Source organism: Zeus faber (genome assembly GCF_960531495.2).
Source record: "Zeus faber genome assembly, chromosome: 3".
Taxonomy (NCBI): domain Eukaryota; kingdom Metazoa; phylum Chordata; class Actinopteri; order Zeiformes; family Zeidae; genus Zeus; species Zeus faber.
Window position 1 is genome coordinate 23,862,088 of NC_137190.1, and position 18,824 is coordinate 23,880,911.

The 18,824-nt window shown below is 41.6% G+C and overlaps 1 protein-coding gene across 1 annotated transcript; it reads left to right on the plus strand.

The window, feature by feature from the left end:
* The first annotated feature begins 10,026 nt into the window (after positions 1-10,026).
* Positions 10,027-16,596, plus strand: LOC307227675 (uncharacterized protein). The gene is made up of 13 exons (XM_079997067.1): positions 10,027-10,144; positions 10,835-11,037; positions 11,355-11,492; positions 11,815-11,953; positions 12,064-12,922; positions 13,125-13,266; positions 13,378-13,521; positions 13,721-13,779; positions 13,874-14,064; positions 14,842-15,242; positions 15,357-15,456; positions 15,591-15,777; positions 15,948-16,596. The coding sequence occupies exons 2-13, from the start codon at positions 10,997-10,999 to the stop codon at positions 16,085-16,087; spliced, it is 2,541 nt and encodes an 846-aa protein (XP_079853193.1). The 5' UTR covers positions 10,027-10,144; positions 10,835-10,996; the 3' UTR covers positions 16,088-16,596.
* The last annotated feature ends 2,228 nt before the right edge of the window (positions 16,597-18,824 follow it).

An 18,824-nucleotide genomic window follows, 5' to 3' on the forward strand; every position in this document is an offset into this window, starting at 1 on the left:
TGAATCTTGAATCTTGAATCTTGAAAACCATTTTATATACAGTATTAACATAAATCATAGAGACCCGAAATAGATCATTTGTGTTAAAGCCTCTGGTGTGAACACCTTTTGGAAATCTGTATATTTATATATTCATACTACTACCTTTCTACCATTACAAAGGATGATGGTATTATTTGTACAATGTACTCATAATTTTATTGATGTATTTTATTACTGCATCAGTGTGTTTATTATTATATGTAATTGAGCTTATTGCCACTGTTGTGTTGACTTTAGCTTTTCTTTTGACCTCGTATAGCATGTTCTTATTTAATCATATTTATTTATTTGATTCATACAAAACAACAATGACTTTACTATCTGAAATTTGACTTGCTTTGTTGCCCCCCAGCCAATCAGAAATGAGGTGTGTTGTCGTCACGGTGACGGGATCGTCCGCTTTGGAAGGTGCGCCGAGTCATTTCACGAACTTGCACGAGTCGGAAAGCAGGGCGATTTGAATGACAAATGGTTTCTCCCAAAAGACAAAATTCGGCCGTGGGACATTGTATTCATAGGCGTACTTGAGTTTTGTGTTGACGTGCGGTGCGATGTGCTCAGGTCAGGCCATAGTGACGTGCTCGGCCACGCAGATGACAGTCGCCCTGGAGAAGGATTCGATCCCCGGCGTTGATAAAAACTGGCTGACGCTGGACGACCCGTCCTGTTCCCTGACTTCCAATGAGACACACATCAAGGCCACCATGTCCTTCAACACCTGTGGCACAAAACTAGAGGTATGACAGAAGGCTTAGACTGGGAATGTATACATTTCAGAATTTACCCTCATCGCACTTATTTGAGGATGGGGGGTGGTTGGGGGTTCTCCTTCTTCTTTGTGTGTGGTTTAGGATGCGGGTGAATTTATTGTCTTCAAAAATGAGATCAACTCCTTCGAGCACTCCACCGCCATCATAACCCGAAGACGGCACGTTAAGATCGGCTTCTCCTGCCAGTTTCCCAAGACCCTCAGCGTCTCCGGCAACTACCAGCTGCACAAATCTGACTTCGTTTTTACAGAATCCAGTTTCGGCAGCTTCGGCTACACGTTTGAGATCTTCAACGACTCTAGCTTCACCCGGAAGGTTGGGGTGGACGCTTACCCCGTGGAAGTGAAGCTGATGGATATGATTTACATGAGCATCCGAGGTGTGTCCGACTTACCGGACATCACCCTGTTTGTGGAGTCCTGCAGAGCTACCCCAGACGACGACCCAGACAACAGCCTCTTCTATGACCTCATCCAGAATGGGTAGCTGCCGAAGTCAATACTACGTCTTTTTTTTTTTAATCTCAACTGCATCTGAAAATGTATAAAAAAGGGCAGAAATTGTCTTTTACTCCAATCTTCATTTAATGTATCGGCATCCATTGTTTTGAAGGTGTGTCAAGGATGAGACTTTCAAAGTCCACACATCAGATCCAACTTCATTCAACTTTGAGGTCCAGGCCTTCAGATTCATTGGGGACTTTGATCAGGTAACATCTAGTTTCTATTTATTTCAGAATCTTGCTGAGAATGTAAAGAGCGCCATCGGAAGTTTAGGATAAGAAAAATTAAGGCGTCACAATCGTACCCACTTTGTACACAACTGTACAACTGAGCCCATGCTTTCACTTTTGTGGCTTGGTGAAGGAAATGCCGACCACCGACGAGGAGAGTGACCATTCCGTGACCACTTGTGTCCATTTCAGGTGTACATTACCTGCTCCGTTATCCTGTGTGAATCAGGCAATCCCATCTCAAGATGTGCCCAGGGTTGCCTGAAGGACCCGAAGCCCTCCCAGAGACGGAAGCGAACCGTTTCCAAAGAGACAGCCAGCCATTACATCAGCCAAGGCCCTCTCAGGCTACTCCGCCCGGCTGCCGCAGGATCTGCCTCTGATAGGAGGAAGACAAAAGGTGATGATCTATCTATCTATCTATCTATCTATCTATCTATCTATCGATTCTCACACTATTTTCCTTTGTTTTTGCCTTTCAGTGAGTTCCGCAGAGAGCAAAATACATGAGGGCATCCGGTCCCTGCTTAGCTCGCACACCAGCACCATCGTCCTCGGCAGCTTGTTCGCGATCGTAGTTGCAGTGCTGGCCGGCGTCATTGGTTTCTTTGTAAGGAAATCGAAGATAAACGGCCGCGAAGAGCTTTTACTCACAGAATGGGAAAGCTAAGAAATTGTTCTCACAGGTGTGAAGGACCACCACACAGTATCTACATACTAGAGTCCAGCACATTCTGTTACACATTGATGCATGATTGCAGTTGTCATAATGATCAAGTATTTACTTTGCATCCCTTGCCAAGATTTGTCAACTTATGTCGTAGGGGGATTCTTAGGTCAGTTTCTTGAGGGTAAGAGTCCTCAAATGATGAATAAAAAGATGTCGAAACTCTCGGTGGATTCTTTCTGACTTGTTGTTTTTTTGGGTTAAGCAAAACCATCCCCCTCGACCCTCACTATACTGGTTATAACTGCTGCTCATTGTAGAATTGTACAATTCAGCCGGACAAGATAGGCGAATAAAGTTTATCCGACACTTACCTTGAGCAATCCGTTGACTTTATTTCCGATGTCACATGAAAATGATCATACATACTCTATTTTTACAAAAAAAGGCTGATATTTTGGCTGTGATGATTGATTAAATATTAAACAATTTGTGTTCCTGTGTGTGTGTGTGTGTGTGTGTGTGTGTGTGTGTGTGTGTGTGTGTTTTGATTTGAGTCATTTTCCAATTCGATTTTTTTTTACCTGATTTTACACCGAAAGCAAGTATTCTGTCACGATCACGCGGCGCCAAAACACTATATTTTCTTCATCTCAACATCATGCATCATCAAATAATGAATCTTTCACGTGAACAAAAATGACAAGTTCTTTCAACAGGAAACAACTGTGGTGGATGGGGTGACTTAAGTAGCAACACCTGATGCTCGTTGGTTGGGCTAACAGCATGAGGTTTAAAAACCCCATCCACACACTCAGACAGGTTGGGGGCCCTTTGTTATGGCATGTTCCCGCTGCACCTGGCTAGTTCCACAAGAAACTGGCGTTTGCCACGTCCTGTCGTCCCTGAAAACGCCACTTGGGTGGCATATCTGCCACACTGGCGCCTAAACAGGGACTCTCCGGCACGGGGAAGGGACACAGAAGAGTTGCCTGAAGGTGCCCTGGAGCCACCAGTGGTTTGATGGGCGGCCCCAGCACCAACCCTCTCCCAAATGGCAGCAGCAGCACCTGGGAGGTCTGGCTGAGCACTGGGGGAAAAGCAGTGCAGCTACCACCACAGGTAACCGCTGGCTTCTCTGCCCAGCAGGCATTGCCGGGACCGCCTAGCAGCCAGACCAACCCCTCTCGACTGGCAGTGGCAGCCCCTGGGGGGGTCCGGTGGAGAACTGGGGAGAAGCAGTGCAGCAACCACCACAGGTAACTGGTGGCAGCTAGCTTCTCCGCCCAGCAGCCACCCCCAGGACCATCCAGCAGCCTCGCAGCCAGGCCACCCCTCCAAGCAGCAGTCAAGTCCAGCCACGCCGTCACCAGCAGCGCAGCAGCCTGAGGCCCCACACTCCAGAAGGGAGGAGGGGGGCAGTCTGTCAGCGTCATGGTGGAAGGAGGCCGGTCGACTGTGCTGCTCCGGGGAACTTGGGGGGGGCAACGCGCATCAAGGTTAAAAACTCCATCCACACACTCAGTCAGGATGGGAGCCCTGTGTCATGACACGTTCCATCTGCGCCTGGCTAATTCCACCGAGCTGCAGCTCTACAATAAACTGGTGTTTGCAACCCCCTGTTGTCTGTTTCAGGGGTCTCTGAAAATGCCACTGGGGGGGGGTGTGTATGGTGGTGACTTTGCCACAACAGCAATTTGTTTTTATATAATTTATTCCCCTTGTATTCATTTGTGAAACCTTTGCCAAATTGCAAGCTGAGAAAGGGACCTTGATAATGATATTTAATGTCTGCAAAATATGATGGAGCCCAGCAATGTGCCCAGGACGTAATGATAACAAGCAGTCTTGTAAATGACTCAGGATTGAACTAAAAGGGTGTGCCCCGGTATCACACTTTCGCCTCAAGAGACTAGGTGGTTGCACAATGTGCCTATTCCTCAATATTTAGTTTCTGTTAGTCGAAAATTCCCTACGCTATTATGGTTTGATGTGCATCCAGCCTCAATGAGCAACTTGTTAAAAATCCAAATCTTATCAAAACAATGTCACACCCTTTACGTTCTTGCTGCAATTCCTTCATTTAAAAGAAACCGGTTTTCTTTGCTACCAGGAAGAGTCTGATTATTCCTGTAAATGTGTTCATGTTGTTGGTGCACATTCTAGGAGTTGCAGGAGGAGTTGATTTGCCTAAAGAGGCATTTTGAAGTCTTTTTTTGTTATACTATATAATATGCTATGTTTAATAATTAAACAAATTTGTCTAATTCCTTTTCACTTTAATGACACAAAATAAAAAACAGACAAATTGGACAGTATGGTACCACAGGTAAATGCCTCCGATAGAGATGCTTGTATTCCTGGAGGGACCTGAGACCTATCTTTATTTTGTCTCTGTTTTTAAAAAAATGCCTCAATGCAGTCAGTGATAAATTTCCAATTTAACAGTTATAGGCATCAGGATAATGCAAAAAGCACCTTGTTTTCAGTATGAGGAGCCTCTGCACGGCTAAAAAAAACCAATGCATCAACCTTTACATTTAGAAGTGATGTATTTTACCTGTTTGTGAATAGAAAGCAACAAAAAGGATTAACATGCACAGTTGGTGTTTAGTAGAATTGACTTATAAGCAAAAAATACCCTGAATTAATTTATAATTGAACTCATCAAAATATTATTTCATGTAATGTATTTCTTTGCCAGAACAACAGATCCTTGTGGTCATGTGATATTCATTCCATTATCAAGACCCAAGATAGGTGTGGCTGCTTTAACCACACCACCCCCACACCACTCTTTCAATACAATTCCCGAAAAGAAAGCCACATTACTCCTTCATATTAGGTAGCGGCAGGCTTCCAAATACCTTTTATGTACGAAGCAAATGTCTATTTTGAATGTTATTAAACAAAAGCAGGGATTAAAGAATCTTGGGAAATGTCAACATCCCCCCCATGACAATGAAGAAAAATAATTCACACAAATGTGTGTATTTCATCATGGTTGTTAACCAGAGCAGGCTCCTTAAAATGTATGACTCAAACCTCAATGTGTGCAGTTAAAAGCATCTAAACACACACATACACACACACACACACACACACACACACTAGAATAATAAGAGCATCTTCCAGGTTTAGTTGAAATGATGGAAATGTGGCACGAGTGTATGTGTTACAATAAGTTTGTCAGTGGCCATTAGCAGTAAATCATTAATTTAGTATCAAAACGGTAGAACAATTGGCTTTGTCAAGGAGGGACAGAATGTAAAGATTCATAATTGTAACTTTGGAAAAAATGGACTGGACCTGAAATTTGTGGCAGATGTTGGCATGCAACTTCAGGTTCCACAGATACAGTAATTGTGTCCACTGTCTCGAGACCTGGCGTGGTGCAGTATTCAGAGAGGGAGTTAGTTGTGTATTTCACTGAGTTAACAGTTCCATTTGAGGGTGTAATAGACAAAGCGTGAGAAGAAAAGCCTCTGACCGCTTCTGTTTCCCGCTTGTGCATCGCTGTTTGCATTCCCCAGAAACATTCCAGTACAAAATGCGAGTGGATTAACCAATCTCACCACTTCGTACAGTGCTTGACTGAGAAGAACTGACTGACACGCCCTGACCCATAAACCTGAATGGCGATTAGAGCACATTCTTTACGAATGCACTCTGCAATAACATTGCCACCTTACCTTAGCCCACATAGAAGTGGATTAATTCAGCTTTCTGAAATACATTTACATTACATTTATTCATTTAGCCGACACTTTTCTCCAAAGGGACTTACATGAGAGGCCAGAAAAAATCAAAGCACACGTCGACCATTGGAGCAACCTCGTACTTAAGTGCCTGAGCACCTGTTTCTAAATTCAACCAGATACAAGTGCAAGATAGCTGTAAGGAATCAGAATAAAAGTTGTGTTATTAGAATTTTTTTTTTTACCTATGTGTCAGCATGCTGGGCATACAACAGAGTATTTGTATGCTATTGCATCGAGGACAAAGTCAATTCGCAAGTAGAATTAAACTTCTCAACCTGCAACGGAACTCTTTATTAATTCTTCAATCATCAAAAACTGCTGCAATAACTCTGTCCTGTGGACGACCTGTAGTATGATACGAGCACAGCTTTTTGGTATACAGAACAACCACCAATCCCCCTCTTCGGAGAACGATCTTAGTGTGTTTTGGTCTTTAAACAACTAATCTTCATTACTACTCCAAGAGGGGGGGCTCGCCATGGGTGAGACATATAAACACAGAACCCGTACCCGGAAAAACGTAAACAGAGATACATCAGATGACAACATGTATCGATTAACTCCGGGAAAATCTGAACAGCAATTCGCTATGTGGTCTCTTCCTATGATAGTAATTAAGGGGGAAAAGGAGAAGGATGTAATCAGGAGGGTGTACAGGGGTGTGTTCAAAGCAGGTGCTGATGGTGTGTGTGTGTGTGTGTGTGTGTGTGTGTGTGTGTGTGTGCGTGTTTGGTTTGTTCAAGAGAGGACATTTTTTTGTAAAGAACCCTCTGATTTTTCACTTCCTGGTGGGGGTTAGGTTTCCATTTCTCCATGAAGCCCTACATTGTACTCGATAAGAGAACGCGATATGAGTTGGAACCGAATATTGAATCCAGGGAGGACTCAATGACTAAATACAGCACAGTGCAAAAGTTTGAGGCAGTTTGGCTGCTTCACAACAATATTTTTCTTAGACGACCCCACATGTACAGCCAGAGTCATCGAGAGCTATCTTCAGCGAAATGAAGAACAAGGAGTCCTGCAGCAGATGCTGCGGCCCCCGCAGAGCCCTGATGTCAACATCATCCATTCAGCCTGGGATCACATGAAGAGACAGAAGCAACTGAGACCTGAGCCTAAATCCGTAGAAAAACTGTGACAAGTTCTACAAGATGCTTGGAACAATCTCCCTGCCGACTAACTTAAAAACTGTACGCAGGTGTACCTATCTACCTGTGGAGAAATTGGTGCCGTTTTAAAGGCAAACGCTGGTCACACCAAATATTGATTTGATTAAGACCTTTTCTGTTTACCGCACTTTTTATGTTGTTTATTGATAAATAAAAACTAATCATGGCAAATTCTCTACAAAGAATTCTGCAGGAGTTGTTTCTGATAACAAGTGGCAACACCCTTGTGTCACGCTCTTGCCTCCCGATTAAAAACAGTGGAATGAGGCCAAGTAATTCACTTTGAAATCGATGATTACTCTTGCCTTTGAAAATTCAGAGCTGAGCTTACAACCCATAGCCTTTTAGGGGACTTGAGATGGGATTCAAGGTTCTGGCTTGGAGAAATAAATATACAGTATACAGTACAGCATGTGCTGACTGTATCCTCACTATTTGAACTATGTAGGTTGTATGGTTTTTTTTTTAAATGCCTTTTCTTTTTTTATTATAAACATTTCGATTTTTTTTTGAGACATTCACTGCAATTCCACCACAACAAAGTTGGCAGCGGTAGAGTAACGCCCTCTTAAACTAAGCTTATTACTTACATTGCTTAAATTATTAACACAACTTACACAAAAACAAGTTCATTGACCTTGCCGGCTCGCTGCATCAGTGCCTACGTGATGCCTCCATGTCGCTGGAACGTGTGCTGGACTGACTGCTTTTTCAATATCTTTTGAGTGTAATCTGAAATATGGAACAGTTTTTTGTCAATGTCTGTAACGCCTTTTTGGTACAATGACAAGTTGCTTTTGGAGTGTGTTTAGAAAACAACGGACCGCTGCCCGTTCAAGGCATCGCTACAGGATGCCGTGACAGTAATAATAATTATAATAATAATGTCAAAATATTATTTACAGATCACTGGAAAGTCCGGGAAAGTCCGGGAAAGTCCCTTATAATTTCAACGTTTATGGGTGCTTTGGAATTAGAAGCTCGCTTATGCACCGGTTGCCCCGGTTTAGTGGCCAGACTTTCAAAGGCTCAGCAATTAAGCACAGCGAGAAGCTTCAGAAGAGTGGTCAGTTTCTAAATAGTAAAGCATTTGTGCTATAAAGGGTTATAAACGATGGGAACCAACATTTTAATAAGGCCTCGGTTGGAAAAGGGCAAACTTATACTTTAATATTCTATAGTATTACATCTTCTCATTCCCTTAAAAAAAAAAAGGAAAGTAGTGGATAGACAGTAAACGGCATAAATACTAACCAAACCATAATCTCTGGGTGCGTTGCAAAGACATTTCTAGTCTTGAATCTTGAAAACCACCTGGATTGAATGGGCATCTCAAAGGAGTTTGATGGCATACCAGTCTCACTGACACAAATCAAATCTTAAAGACGTGTTTACTTAAGTTGGTGCGTTATATAAAATGCTGCTTTCTTCAATGTTTTTATCCGACATTCAGACTTGTATTTAAAAAACCTTTATACAAGTAAGTCAAAATCTGAATGAATTATCAGGAAAAAAATGAAAACCTGACCCAAAAGTAAATGAACACAAGAATAAATAACCAGCGTGTTGTTTAAATACCTTTTCTCTTTCCTGGCATGAAAAGAGCGAAAACTAGTTGTACAACTTCCCTTAGTGGCACACATGCCAGTGGACCGAGCAGGGCGTCAATCTAGAATGACAGGGGTGTAGGTATGTGCTAGAGGGATATAAATACGGACGCTGCAGGTGCATTGGAGAATCAGAGGCCCCCCAAGACAGGGGACATGGCTCCTACCTTTGCGTTCCTGCTGCAGCTGCTGCTCCTGGTCTCGCTTGCATCGGCATCACATCACTTCCGGGGGCGTAAGAGGGAGTAAGAGTGATAAACTGTCCCTCATTGAATTTGGTAACATGTTTTTATTCAAAAGGAAAGCAAAAGTATTTGAACAGGCTCAGGAAATCAATCAACATAGAAACACCCTACCAATGTCAAGATAATCACGCACAGCTTTGCATGACATTTGGTCATGCATCACTTTCCCAAAGCATTGCACGACCATGAGCATGAGATATCAAAATTGAAAACATAGATATTGCACGTGAGCACCACACTGATCTCGAGTTCAGCACATGAGATTTTTTTTTTAAAACCTTGATAGGGCCTTTTCCTCAATGGGGTACAATTTCACCACCTGGGCGGACAGCGGATGAGACAATCGTAAGTGCAATAGAGGAGGAAACAGAAGTGTCATTTTAAAATAAAAGAATTGTATGGTAAAATATTTAACTTGTTTTTAAATCTTTTAATCTTAAAGATTGTGCTAAATTCTATTCTATTCTATATTATCTTATCTCATACTGTACGATGCATTTACACATTTAGGTCAGTTGTGCTGAATCTTGTGAATATTACTCTCAATGGGCATTTCAAACGAATTTGATGGCATACCAGTCTTGCTGACACAAATCATAACAAAAGATGTGTTTACTTCATTGTGGTGCATTATATAAACTATTGTACCATTTTTTTTATCCAACATTCAGGCTAGTATTTCATATAAATGTGTAAACGAGGGAGCAAATAGGGCCCAACATCTACAAAAAATCATCCAGAAAAATCAGAAAAGGATCAAAAAGAAAACCTGACCCAAAAGTTAATGAACAAAAGAATAACAAAGCTGTTGTTGTTTTATTACCCATTCTCTTTTCTGGCATTAAAAGAGAGAAAACTAGTTGTGCAACTTCACTAAGTGGCACACATGCCAATGGACCAAGCAGGGCGTTAATCTAGAATGACAAGTGTAGTCGCAGAGGTGTAGGTATGTGCTATAGGGATATAAATACGGATGCCGCAGGTGCATTGGAGAAGCAAGAGCCCCTCCACGACAGGGAACATGGCTCCTACCTTTGTGTTCCTGCTCCAGCTGCTGCTCCTGGTCTCGCTTGCATCGGCATCACATCACTTCGGCGGGCGCCTGACGTTCGACAACATCAGAAGAGACACAGATGGATATTTTCTGGTGAGTTATAAAACTTTGATGAGAACCTGATAAGAACCTCAACATGATTTTTATTTCTCTTGCTGTGTCCTGGCGATGCATGCAGTTAATTGCCAATAATTTTAATAAAAATGCTTATGACAAACAAATAGTACAACTAATATTAACACCAATAATATTGTTATAATTATCATTATATAACTATTATTATCATTATTATTATTATTATTATTATTATTATTATTATTATTATTATTATTATTATTATTAATAATATTATATTTCATCTAAGTAAGTGAATTAAGATTTAAATTATATATATATACAATATATATACAGTATTTATATATATATATATATATATATATCGTATTTATATATATATATATATATATATATATACACACAAAATACAGAATTCTGAATTTTAAAATGTAAAACTTGTAAGCATTGTGTGGAACTATGCATTTTCCCTTGCTCGCTTCTATACGGCTATAATTGAACAATATTTAATGTTAGGCTGATATTCAGAAACAGCAATGCATAGTTTAATATTACATCTGCTAAATGATACGAAGATTTACACTGCAGGAAATTTCTGCTCGCTTGATCATGTTTTTCTAACCAAGGAATCACCGTACAGCTTACATTTCCAGTCCAAGACTTCTAGTTGGAAGTCACATCTTATGTATTATGTGTTGTTCTTCACAGGTGGAATTACGCTCCAAGGCAACCTTTTATGGCTGCATTTTCCCCCATTGGTCTTGTACTGGGGGTAACTGTGGGTCCACAAGCATAGTGCAGAATGGTATTATTGACACCAGTGCCAATGGACCACGCCGCAGTAGCAGATGGTGTGAAACAGAAAGGGTCATGACCTTGAAAGTCCCAAATGACAAACCCTTTGCATTGAGGTGAAGTTATTTTCTTTCACAAATGATCACTTATGGCTATTTGTAAATATGTATAAACATATTGTTACATTTTACATTGCAACTAGTTTAGACCTGTAATGTATTGTTTTCTATATCCATATTTTGTGTATAAATATTTATTCATTCTGCACAGTATATTCACTATCTTTATTTATATCTCGTACTGGCAACCATGCTGATGATCTATTTTGCCATCCTGCTTCATAAACAAATAGTTGCACGAATGAAATCAAAAAAGTAAGTACCGATTTGAAGTCCTATGAAAGCGTTTCAATGCAATTTTATTCCCATATAAGGAGAGCTAGCTGTTGTTGGATTAGTACAACTAACGCCGTCGGAAGCTGGCGCCTTTTCACATATGTGGATTTGGGAACAAGATCGGACACCAGACAGCCAAACCGATCCCCACAACACGGCGTTCTCCCTTTTTTACGGTATGTTTCCAACTGTCCCCTTTCTAACCCGTGAAGTAGTGTTCCATGACAAGAATATCTACAGCAGATTTTGGTCATCATTTAAATGACTACTACCACTTGATGATTGCTGTATATCAGTCTTAAAACAACACATGATAATTATTTGGTAAATCTACCATACTGTATGTCACCATATGAATGAATTACATTTGAACTAGTTTTTAGCCACAAAAAAATGTTAATACAGGTCTTTTGAATGTTATAAAGAATTTATTATTTTGGTCTGTTTTGTGAGAGCTGTTCGTTATTGCTGTTCTCTGCTCTTGCTGTCTGCTTTCAGAGTTCCTTCGAACTGCAGGAGGTCATACAAGATAATGGCTGTTGACAGTGATGGTGATCGAGTTCGGTGCAGATATGGAACTGCTCGTGGTACAGAGTGCAACAGATGCAGCCAACCCGCAGGTTTCCAATTAAATGAGGTTGGTAAAAAAAAAAAAAAAAAGTGAAAATGATTTTGTTTCTCAAATGAATGAAATGATGAAATGACTGACGTAATTCAATTTTTACTGACTTGGGAAACCATGGATAGGGTTCTTGCACACTAGACTACGGTTACACCTCGTATACCGGCGTCTATGGATTTGAGTTGGTGGTGGAAGACTTTCCAACACGCAGAATCACACTGTCGTACACAGACGGGAGTCAAACCACCAGACTTCCACTGACTGGAATGAGAAGCAAGCGTCAAGTATCTTCTCAATATGGCATAAATACCTGGTCATCTTGGTTTTCGACTACCACTGCAAGCCCTTACTTTGGGCCATACGGAGGTACAACGACCCAATTCCCAACAACCACAACCACCGGCCCAACGACCACAACCTCCACTTATACGCCCACAAACACTCAAACGTACACAACCTCCACTTCAACGCCCACAAACACTCAAACGTACACAACCTCCGCTTCAACGTACACAAACTCCGCTTCAACGCCCACAACCACTCCAACGTACACAACCTCCGCTTCAACGTACACAACCTCCACTTCAACGCCCACAAACACTCCAACGTACACAACCTCCGCTTCAACGTACACAAACTCCGCTTCAACGCCCATAACCACTCCAACCTACATACCCGCTTCAACATCCACAACCACTCCAATGCCCATAACCACTCCAACGTACATACCCACTTCATTGTCCACAACCACTCCAACGTCCACAACCACTCCAACGTCCATAACCACTCCAACGTCTACAACCACTCCAACGTACACAACCTCCACTTCAACGCCCACAACCACCACTCAAATGTTCTCAACCACCACTCCAACGACCACGACCACCACTCCAACAACCACCCCATATTGGATCACGACGACAACCACACCACCACAACCTTCCACTCCACTCAGTAAACTTCCTCTGCAATTCTCCCTTCTTGGTAAGTCTTTGTGTTCCTTCTACACAGCAATGAAGTGACAATTGATTATAGATTAAAATATAATTTGTGCATTTTTGTATGCCATGCTGTGCTTTTGACATTTTGGCCATTATACAACAGTGAAAGATGAGATGTATAGGCTCTGTAACAGTGTAACATGCAGATTTTTAGCTGCTCAATAGATTCATATATTCATTTACAGTGGATTCAGCTGCTCCATCTTGCCAAGAGGGACAGTACTTGCCGAAGTTCCTGCCGCCAACTCCCAAGAATGGAGCCCGTCTCCGTGCCGAAGCTGGCAAAGAAATTGGAATCACAGTCCAAGCACAAGCATCATACTCAAAGTAAAGAAAAAAGCGGAACAATATTTAGGGGCTGAGAAATCAAATTAATTTAAGCAAGAAAGTGTAAAATCAGCAATGGTGTAATTGGCAATTTCTTCTGTGTAAATATAGAATCGATGACATCATTATCAGTGGACCTCTCAATGTCACCAAGCACAAGACCACACATGGATATTTTGTCATTCGATGGACTCCTACAAGACGTGACATTGGAGACCATTTTCCCATTTGTTTTATTGTTGAAGCAACAAATGGGTAAGCTTCTCACATTCATTGTTTCATACCATTCATTACCATTGTTTCAGCATTGTCCCTATCATTGTCATTTTATAGGAGCAAGTTCCATCGTCTTCATTTTGAAGACAAATTTGAAGACATTTTGCATATCGTTATGAATCATTTGATCATTTTCAGGTTTAGATAAATGAGACTAATCTTTACAAACCATTTTCAGGTTGTCTATCTATCAGTCCGAAATGCGATGCGTGTTGGTGGAAGTTGAGAAGAAGGGTGGTAAGTTTCACACTGAGTGAAAAGGTGAAGCTTTCAAACATTCCAAACCCCCAACATGGGATCCATGCCTTCCAAAAATGTATCTTATTTCCAGTTAAGGCCGATGTGATCTGCACTGAAAACACGATGACCGTGCAGGTGGATAAATCCACATTCAAGAGACTGAGCGAGGACCACCTGCGTCTCAACGACCCCAGCAACACAGTCTGCAGCCTCCAGAAGCACTCCAACCAAACCCACGTGGTTGCTGTCATCCCGCTAAACGCCTGCGGAACTCAGATCGAGGCAAGGATTGCGCGTCCAACACATAAAACGTCATGGCACCCTTATCTCACTGACAGCCAGTGAGGTGCAGTGGTTTTTAAACCACTGCGTTGGGTCGCAATCCATTGGTGGGTTACGGTGTGGGAACGGCTGCAGCTGCGTCATTCTCATGAAACCACCATAAAAAATTAGTCGATACACATCTTCATAGAGAATTGGAAATAATTCATTTCAATATTAAAGTAAAAATTGCCTACTATATGGCCCAATTGGTTGTTTCTAACAATGACATTATTTTGGTAGTTTTTTTCCCCTCTTCTTTTCGTATCAAAAAATGCATTACCAACGCCTCAATTCAAAGTGCTTTACCTGAGGTATAAAAGACCTATAAAAGCAAGGAATAACAAAAGCATCATCATAAAATCGCAGAGATGACAGTTTAAGTGCAATTTAAAACAGGCCTAGACACTTAGAGCAAACATGGCAGGACCCAACATGGAACTCAGGAGAAACTGTTACTGCCCACTAACTGTAGGAATCAAGATCTGAAAAACAGGCAAGATATAACCCATCTCGGCGTCAGTAATCCCCTCCTTTCCCACGGTGCATGGTAGTGCATTCCCACGGTGCATAGTGATGGCTGCTGAGGCACCCGCCTCAGCAGCCATCACTATGATCCTGCTGCTGCTGAAGTGGATGAAGTCAATGGAGTCTCTCTCTCTCTCTCTCTCTCTCTCTCTCTCTCTCTCTCTCTCTCTCTCTCTCTCTCTCTCTCGCTCTCTCTCTCTCTCTCTCTAGGAGGATGCCGACAACCTCATCTTCAAGAATGAAATCACCACCGTGGACAATGTCAGCAGCCTCATCACCAGGAAGCACCTGCTGGAGGTGGAGTTCTACTGCCAGTACCCGAAGCGCGGCAATGTCAGCCTGGGTTTCTCCGCGCACAGGAGAAATGTCACGGTCATGGAGAAGGGCTTCGGCACCTTCACCTACCAGTTCGAGTTCTACCAGGACAACAGCTTCGCAAATATCATCGACCCCAGCACCTACCCGCTGGAGGTGGAAGTGGGAGACAGGATCCACATGGGCATCGAGGCCACGTCGTCGGTCAACAACACGGAGCTGTTCGTGGAGTCCTGCGTCGCGGCACCTTACGACATCCCCAATTACCATCCGACCTACCCCATCATTGTGAATGGGTTCGTGTTATAATGACTATCTATCTGTCTGTCTGTCGATACCAATGTCCCCAATAACACCACACTATAATGATTTCTATTTAAAAACGTACTCTTTGTACCCCCCACAACTAGATGTCCTGCGGACCCAACTATTCAGATCTTCTCACCGGGTCACATCAAAGAATTCCACTTTGGAATGGACGCCTTCAAATTCATAGGACAGCATGACCAGGTAAGAAAAGAAAAGAAAAACAAATTCATTCAGTTGAAGAGGCAAGCTGGGGGTGAACATAGAATAAAAGAGGCCCAAGGTCATTGTTTGTGTGGGGTGAAAGTACAAATCAGCCTTTCTGATTGTGTATCCAGGTGTACATCAGCTGTTCAGTCATCGTATGCGAAGCCGGAAACCCCAACACCAGGTGCTCCAAGGGATGCCTCAAGTCCGGCAGCACGCCGTCGTACGGACGTAGGAAGAGGGCAGCCATCATCGAAACCGGAGCCCACTTCGTTTCCCAGGGTCCTCTGCGCCTGACAAAGACACCAGAGACCAGAGGTATTCATATTGATGATGATGATGATGATGATGATAACGACAGGATTAAAATAAATATATAATAAAAAATAAACTTTGCAGCACATGTTTGTCCCTGTGTTGTGGGGACTAGAGTAGCGCTGAAAAGGTTGTGACGGGTTTATACCATTTCTTTCCTCCCCAACCCCCAGCAGTGACCAGCCTGAATGTGAACATGGTGTTCATCGTTGGATGTCTCCTGGCAGCTTTTGGAATGGTCTGTGGAGTGCTGATCTACAAAGCCAAAACGTCTGCGGTCAAATATCAGCCGCTGTCCTCAACTGAGCACTAAGACCACGGTGAAGGGTCAAGGTCATTTTTCTGTTTGTTTGTGGCAATTCTAATGTTTGAAAGAACAGTTCTTTGGTTACGAAGGATATTTACAGGGCCTTTTTATTCAAAATGTTAAATCTATTAAAGAATGGCGAGGGTCTCTAATTATTAAAGGCGGCCTTTTTTAAATGAAGTTTTTGAAAAACAGGCCATTTATTTTAGAAGATTTCCATTGTTAAGCAACTACTAAGGGAGACAGAATCAAAAAGGGGTATATTGTTGTTTTGCTTTGCTACAAAGAGAATGCAAAGGAATAGATTCAACGCAATATTTGTTAATATGACAATTTCTGCACATCTCATTGCCTTGGGTGTCGGGGGTATAAAGGTTTTCTCTCTGTGTGATGGGAGTTAAAAGTACTGATGTTTCGAGCGTTACTCTGTTACTTTACTTCCTTGATACTGACCCTTGTGTATTGGCTGTACACTAAATATTTCCTGAAGGAATCAATAAAATGATGTCATTCTAATCTAATCTAAAAGTACAAAACATTGTGGCATATTTGAAGATCATGTCATTGGAGACCATTGATTTTCACTCCAGGTTGATGCAACGTCATAGTTGATCAGAGTAAGTCAGAAATCTCACTCCTCACCACTTCCCTCATTATTCTATGTTGCATATCGATCGTGCCCTGTCCATATGAGCCTCGTTTAGATTTTTCTTCTAGTGTTTACTTGTCCTATTTGGCAAGACATTTTAAGTTAAGGATATCTATAGTATACATGGGGGACTAGTACTGCATCACTACTAATATATATTGTTAACCCATCTATTTAGAAAATGAGTTGATACACATTGTAATTGTAATGATTTTTTTTATTTTCAAGTGAACACAACAAAATAATCAATTAACATTGCATCTTGCCTATTTGATATTTACACATGAAAAATACAAGCAGTTTGGTACAATTCAAAGAGTGAAAGAGACGGTGGCCCGTGCCGACATAGTGAGGGGCTGCCCAATGCTGTCTTGGCTGCCCCTGGAGGAAGGACAGCAAGAATGGGAGAAATGTGTGTGTGAGACAAACACACACACACACACACACACATATATATATGGTACAGGTATATGGAAAAATATTGTAATTATTCCATTCTAAAACCCATACTATGACTATTTTAAGTTACATAGAATGTTGTCTTATTGGAAAACCAAAAACATAGGTCACTTAATGAAAGTGTTTTTGCACTAATTAACCACACGATGGCGTCATATTTAGGCTTTGAACTTTATATCTCACGTCACATCAATCAAACCATGAACATCTTTAAATATATTTGCCCATAAAGCCCATCAGTTTCGTCACTGAACTTTTGTGATGATTCAAAATAATAATAATAATAATAATAATAATAATAGTAATAATAATACTAATAATAATAACTTTTCTTCTTCTTCGTTTTCTTGGGAAAACTATTTAGAAGGATTTATTATTTATTTTTGGATGGATATCTGCAGTAAACCGAAATAATAATAAAAATAATATAATAACAATAGTAAATAGCTATTATTTTTATTGTTGTTACTAAATTACATTACATTACGTCTACCATTACTACTACTACTACTACTAATACTATTAATAGTGCTACTACTACGAATAATACTACCCGATTGTGTTTAAATAAGGCTGCGAGCCCTCTAAAGGCATACCATAGAGAGAGAGCCCTCCAAAGACAGCACCCATAGGGAGCCCTCTAAAGGCAGCACCCATAGGGAGCCCTCTAAAGGCAGCACCCATAGAGAGCCCTATAAAGGCAGCACCCATAGAGAGCCCACTAAAGCAGGGTTGTCATACTCATTTTCACCCTGGGCCACATCAGCATTATGGTTGCCCTCAAAGGGTCGGTTGTAACTGTAAGATTGAATAAATGTAACTGCTCCTTAACATATTGTTAAAGATCTGTCTCTGCATTTGATTATTATTTATTCAAGTGTACAAATACTGAACATGCATTTACATAAATATAAAATAAATATCTGAGCACATTGCTCTGTGTTATTATAACATAAATCCCTATAATTGATCAGGTTAAGAAACCCACATTACTCCATCAATCAAAGATCAAACTTTTCAAGTGAATAACGAAGCCAAATATCATCAAACACAAGTGTTTACATCAACTTTGTTCAAAACTTTCTTTTGTCACAGTTGAGAAGGGCAGAACTATGGTTACAACAAACAATTGTGAGCTGCTAAGAACATGTGTGACAGATGTGTCACACATGTGGTTTTGAAGACAGTAAACATTTGGCTGCATGAACACATACATCTGTAAACACACTCAACACATTGCCACACACACACACACACACACTCAAAGTAGTATATGTAATTAACTCAAAATGACAATAAGGGTTGTCTCAGTTCACAACTATATAGTTCTGGCTGAAGTTGACGAGGTGATGCACACATTGCAGGTGCGCCATCGGTCGTTAGCCCCGCCACCTTTTCCCAGGGTCATTTCGTTGTACTTACGGACCTCTCCACCGCATCAAACAATGTCCCTCCCCGTCGTCGCCCCGCACATAGCAGCTCCATCCAAGAGCCCCTCGCTGACGGTGAAGTCTGCCTTCGCGCCTCTTGCGAAAATGGACAGATGCGCTGTATCCGTGTCGCCCGCGCCTCCACCGACAGCCGGTGAGAAAGCCAGGTCGACTGCGCGTCTCTTCGGCCAGCTGTGTCGTCAGA

Excerpts from the sequence above, each read along its gene's own strand:
- LOC307227675 (XM_079997067.1), top strand. The coding sequence starts at position 10,997 with ATGACCTTGAAAGTCCCAAATGACAAACCCTTTGCATTGAG. Across the intron at positions 12,923-13,124 it reads TCTGCAATTCTCCCTTCTTG|TGGATTCAGCTGCTCCATCT; the intron begins GTAAGTCTTTGT and ends ATTCATTTACAG. Across the intron at positions 13,522-13,720 it reads ATTGTTGAAGCAACAAATGG|GTTGTCTATCTATCAGTCCG; the intron begins GTAAGCTTCTCA and ends AACCATTTTCAG.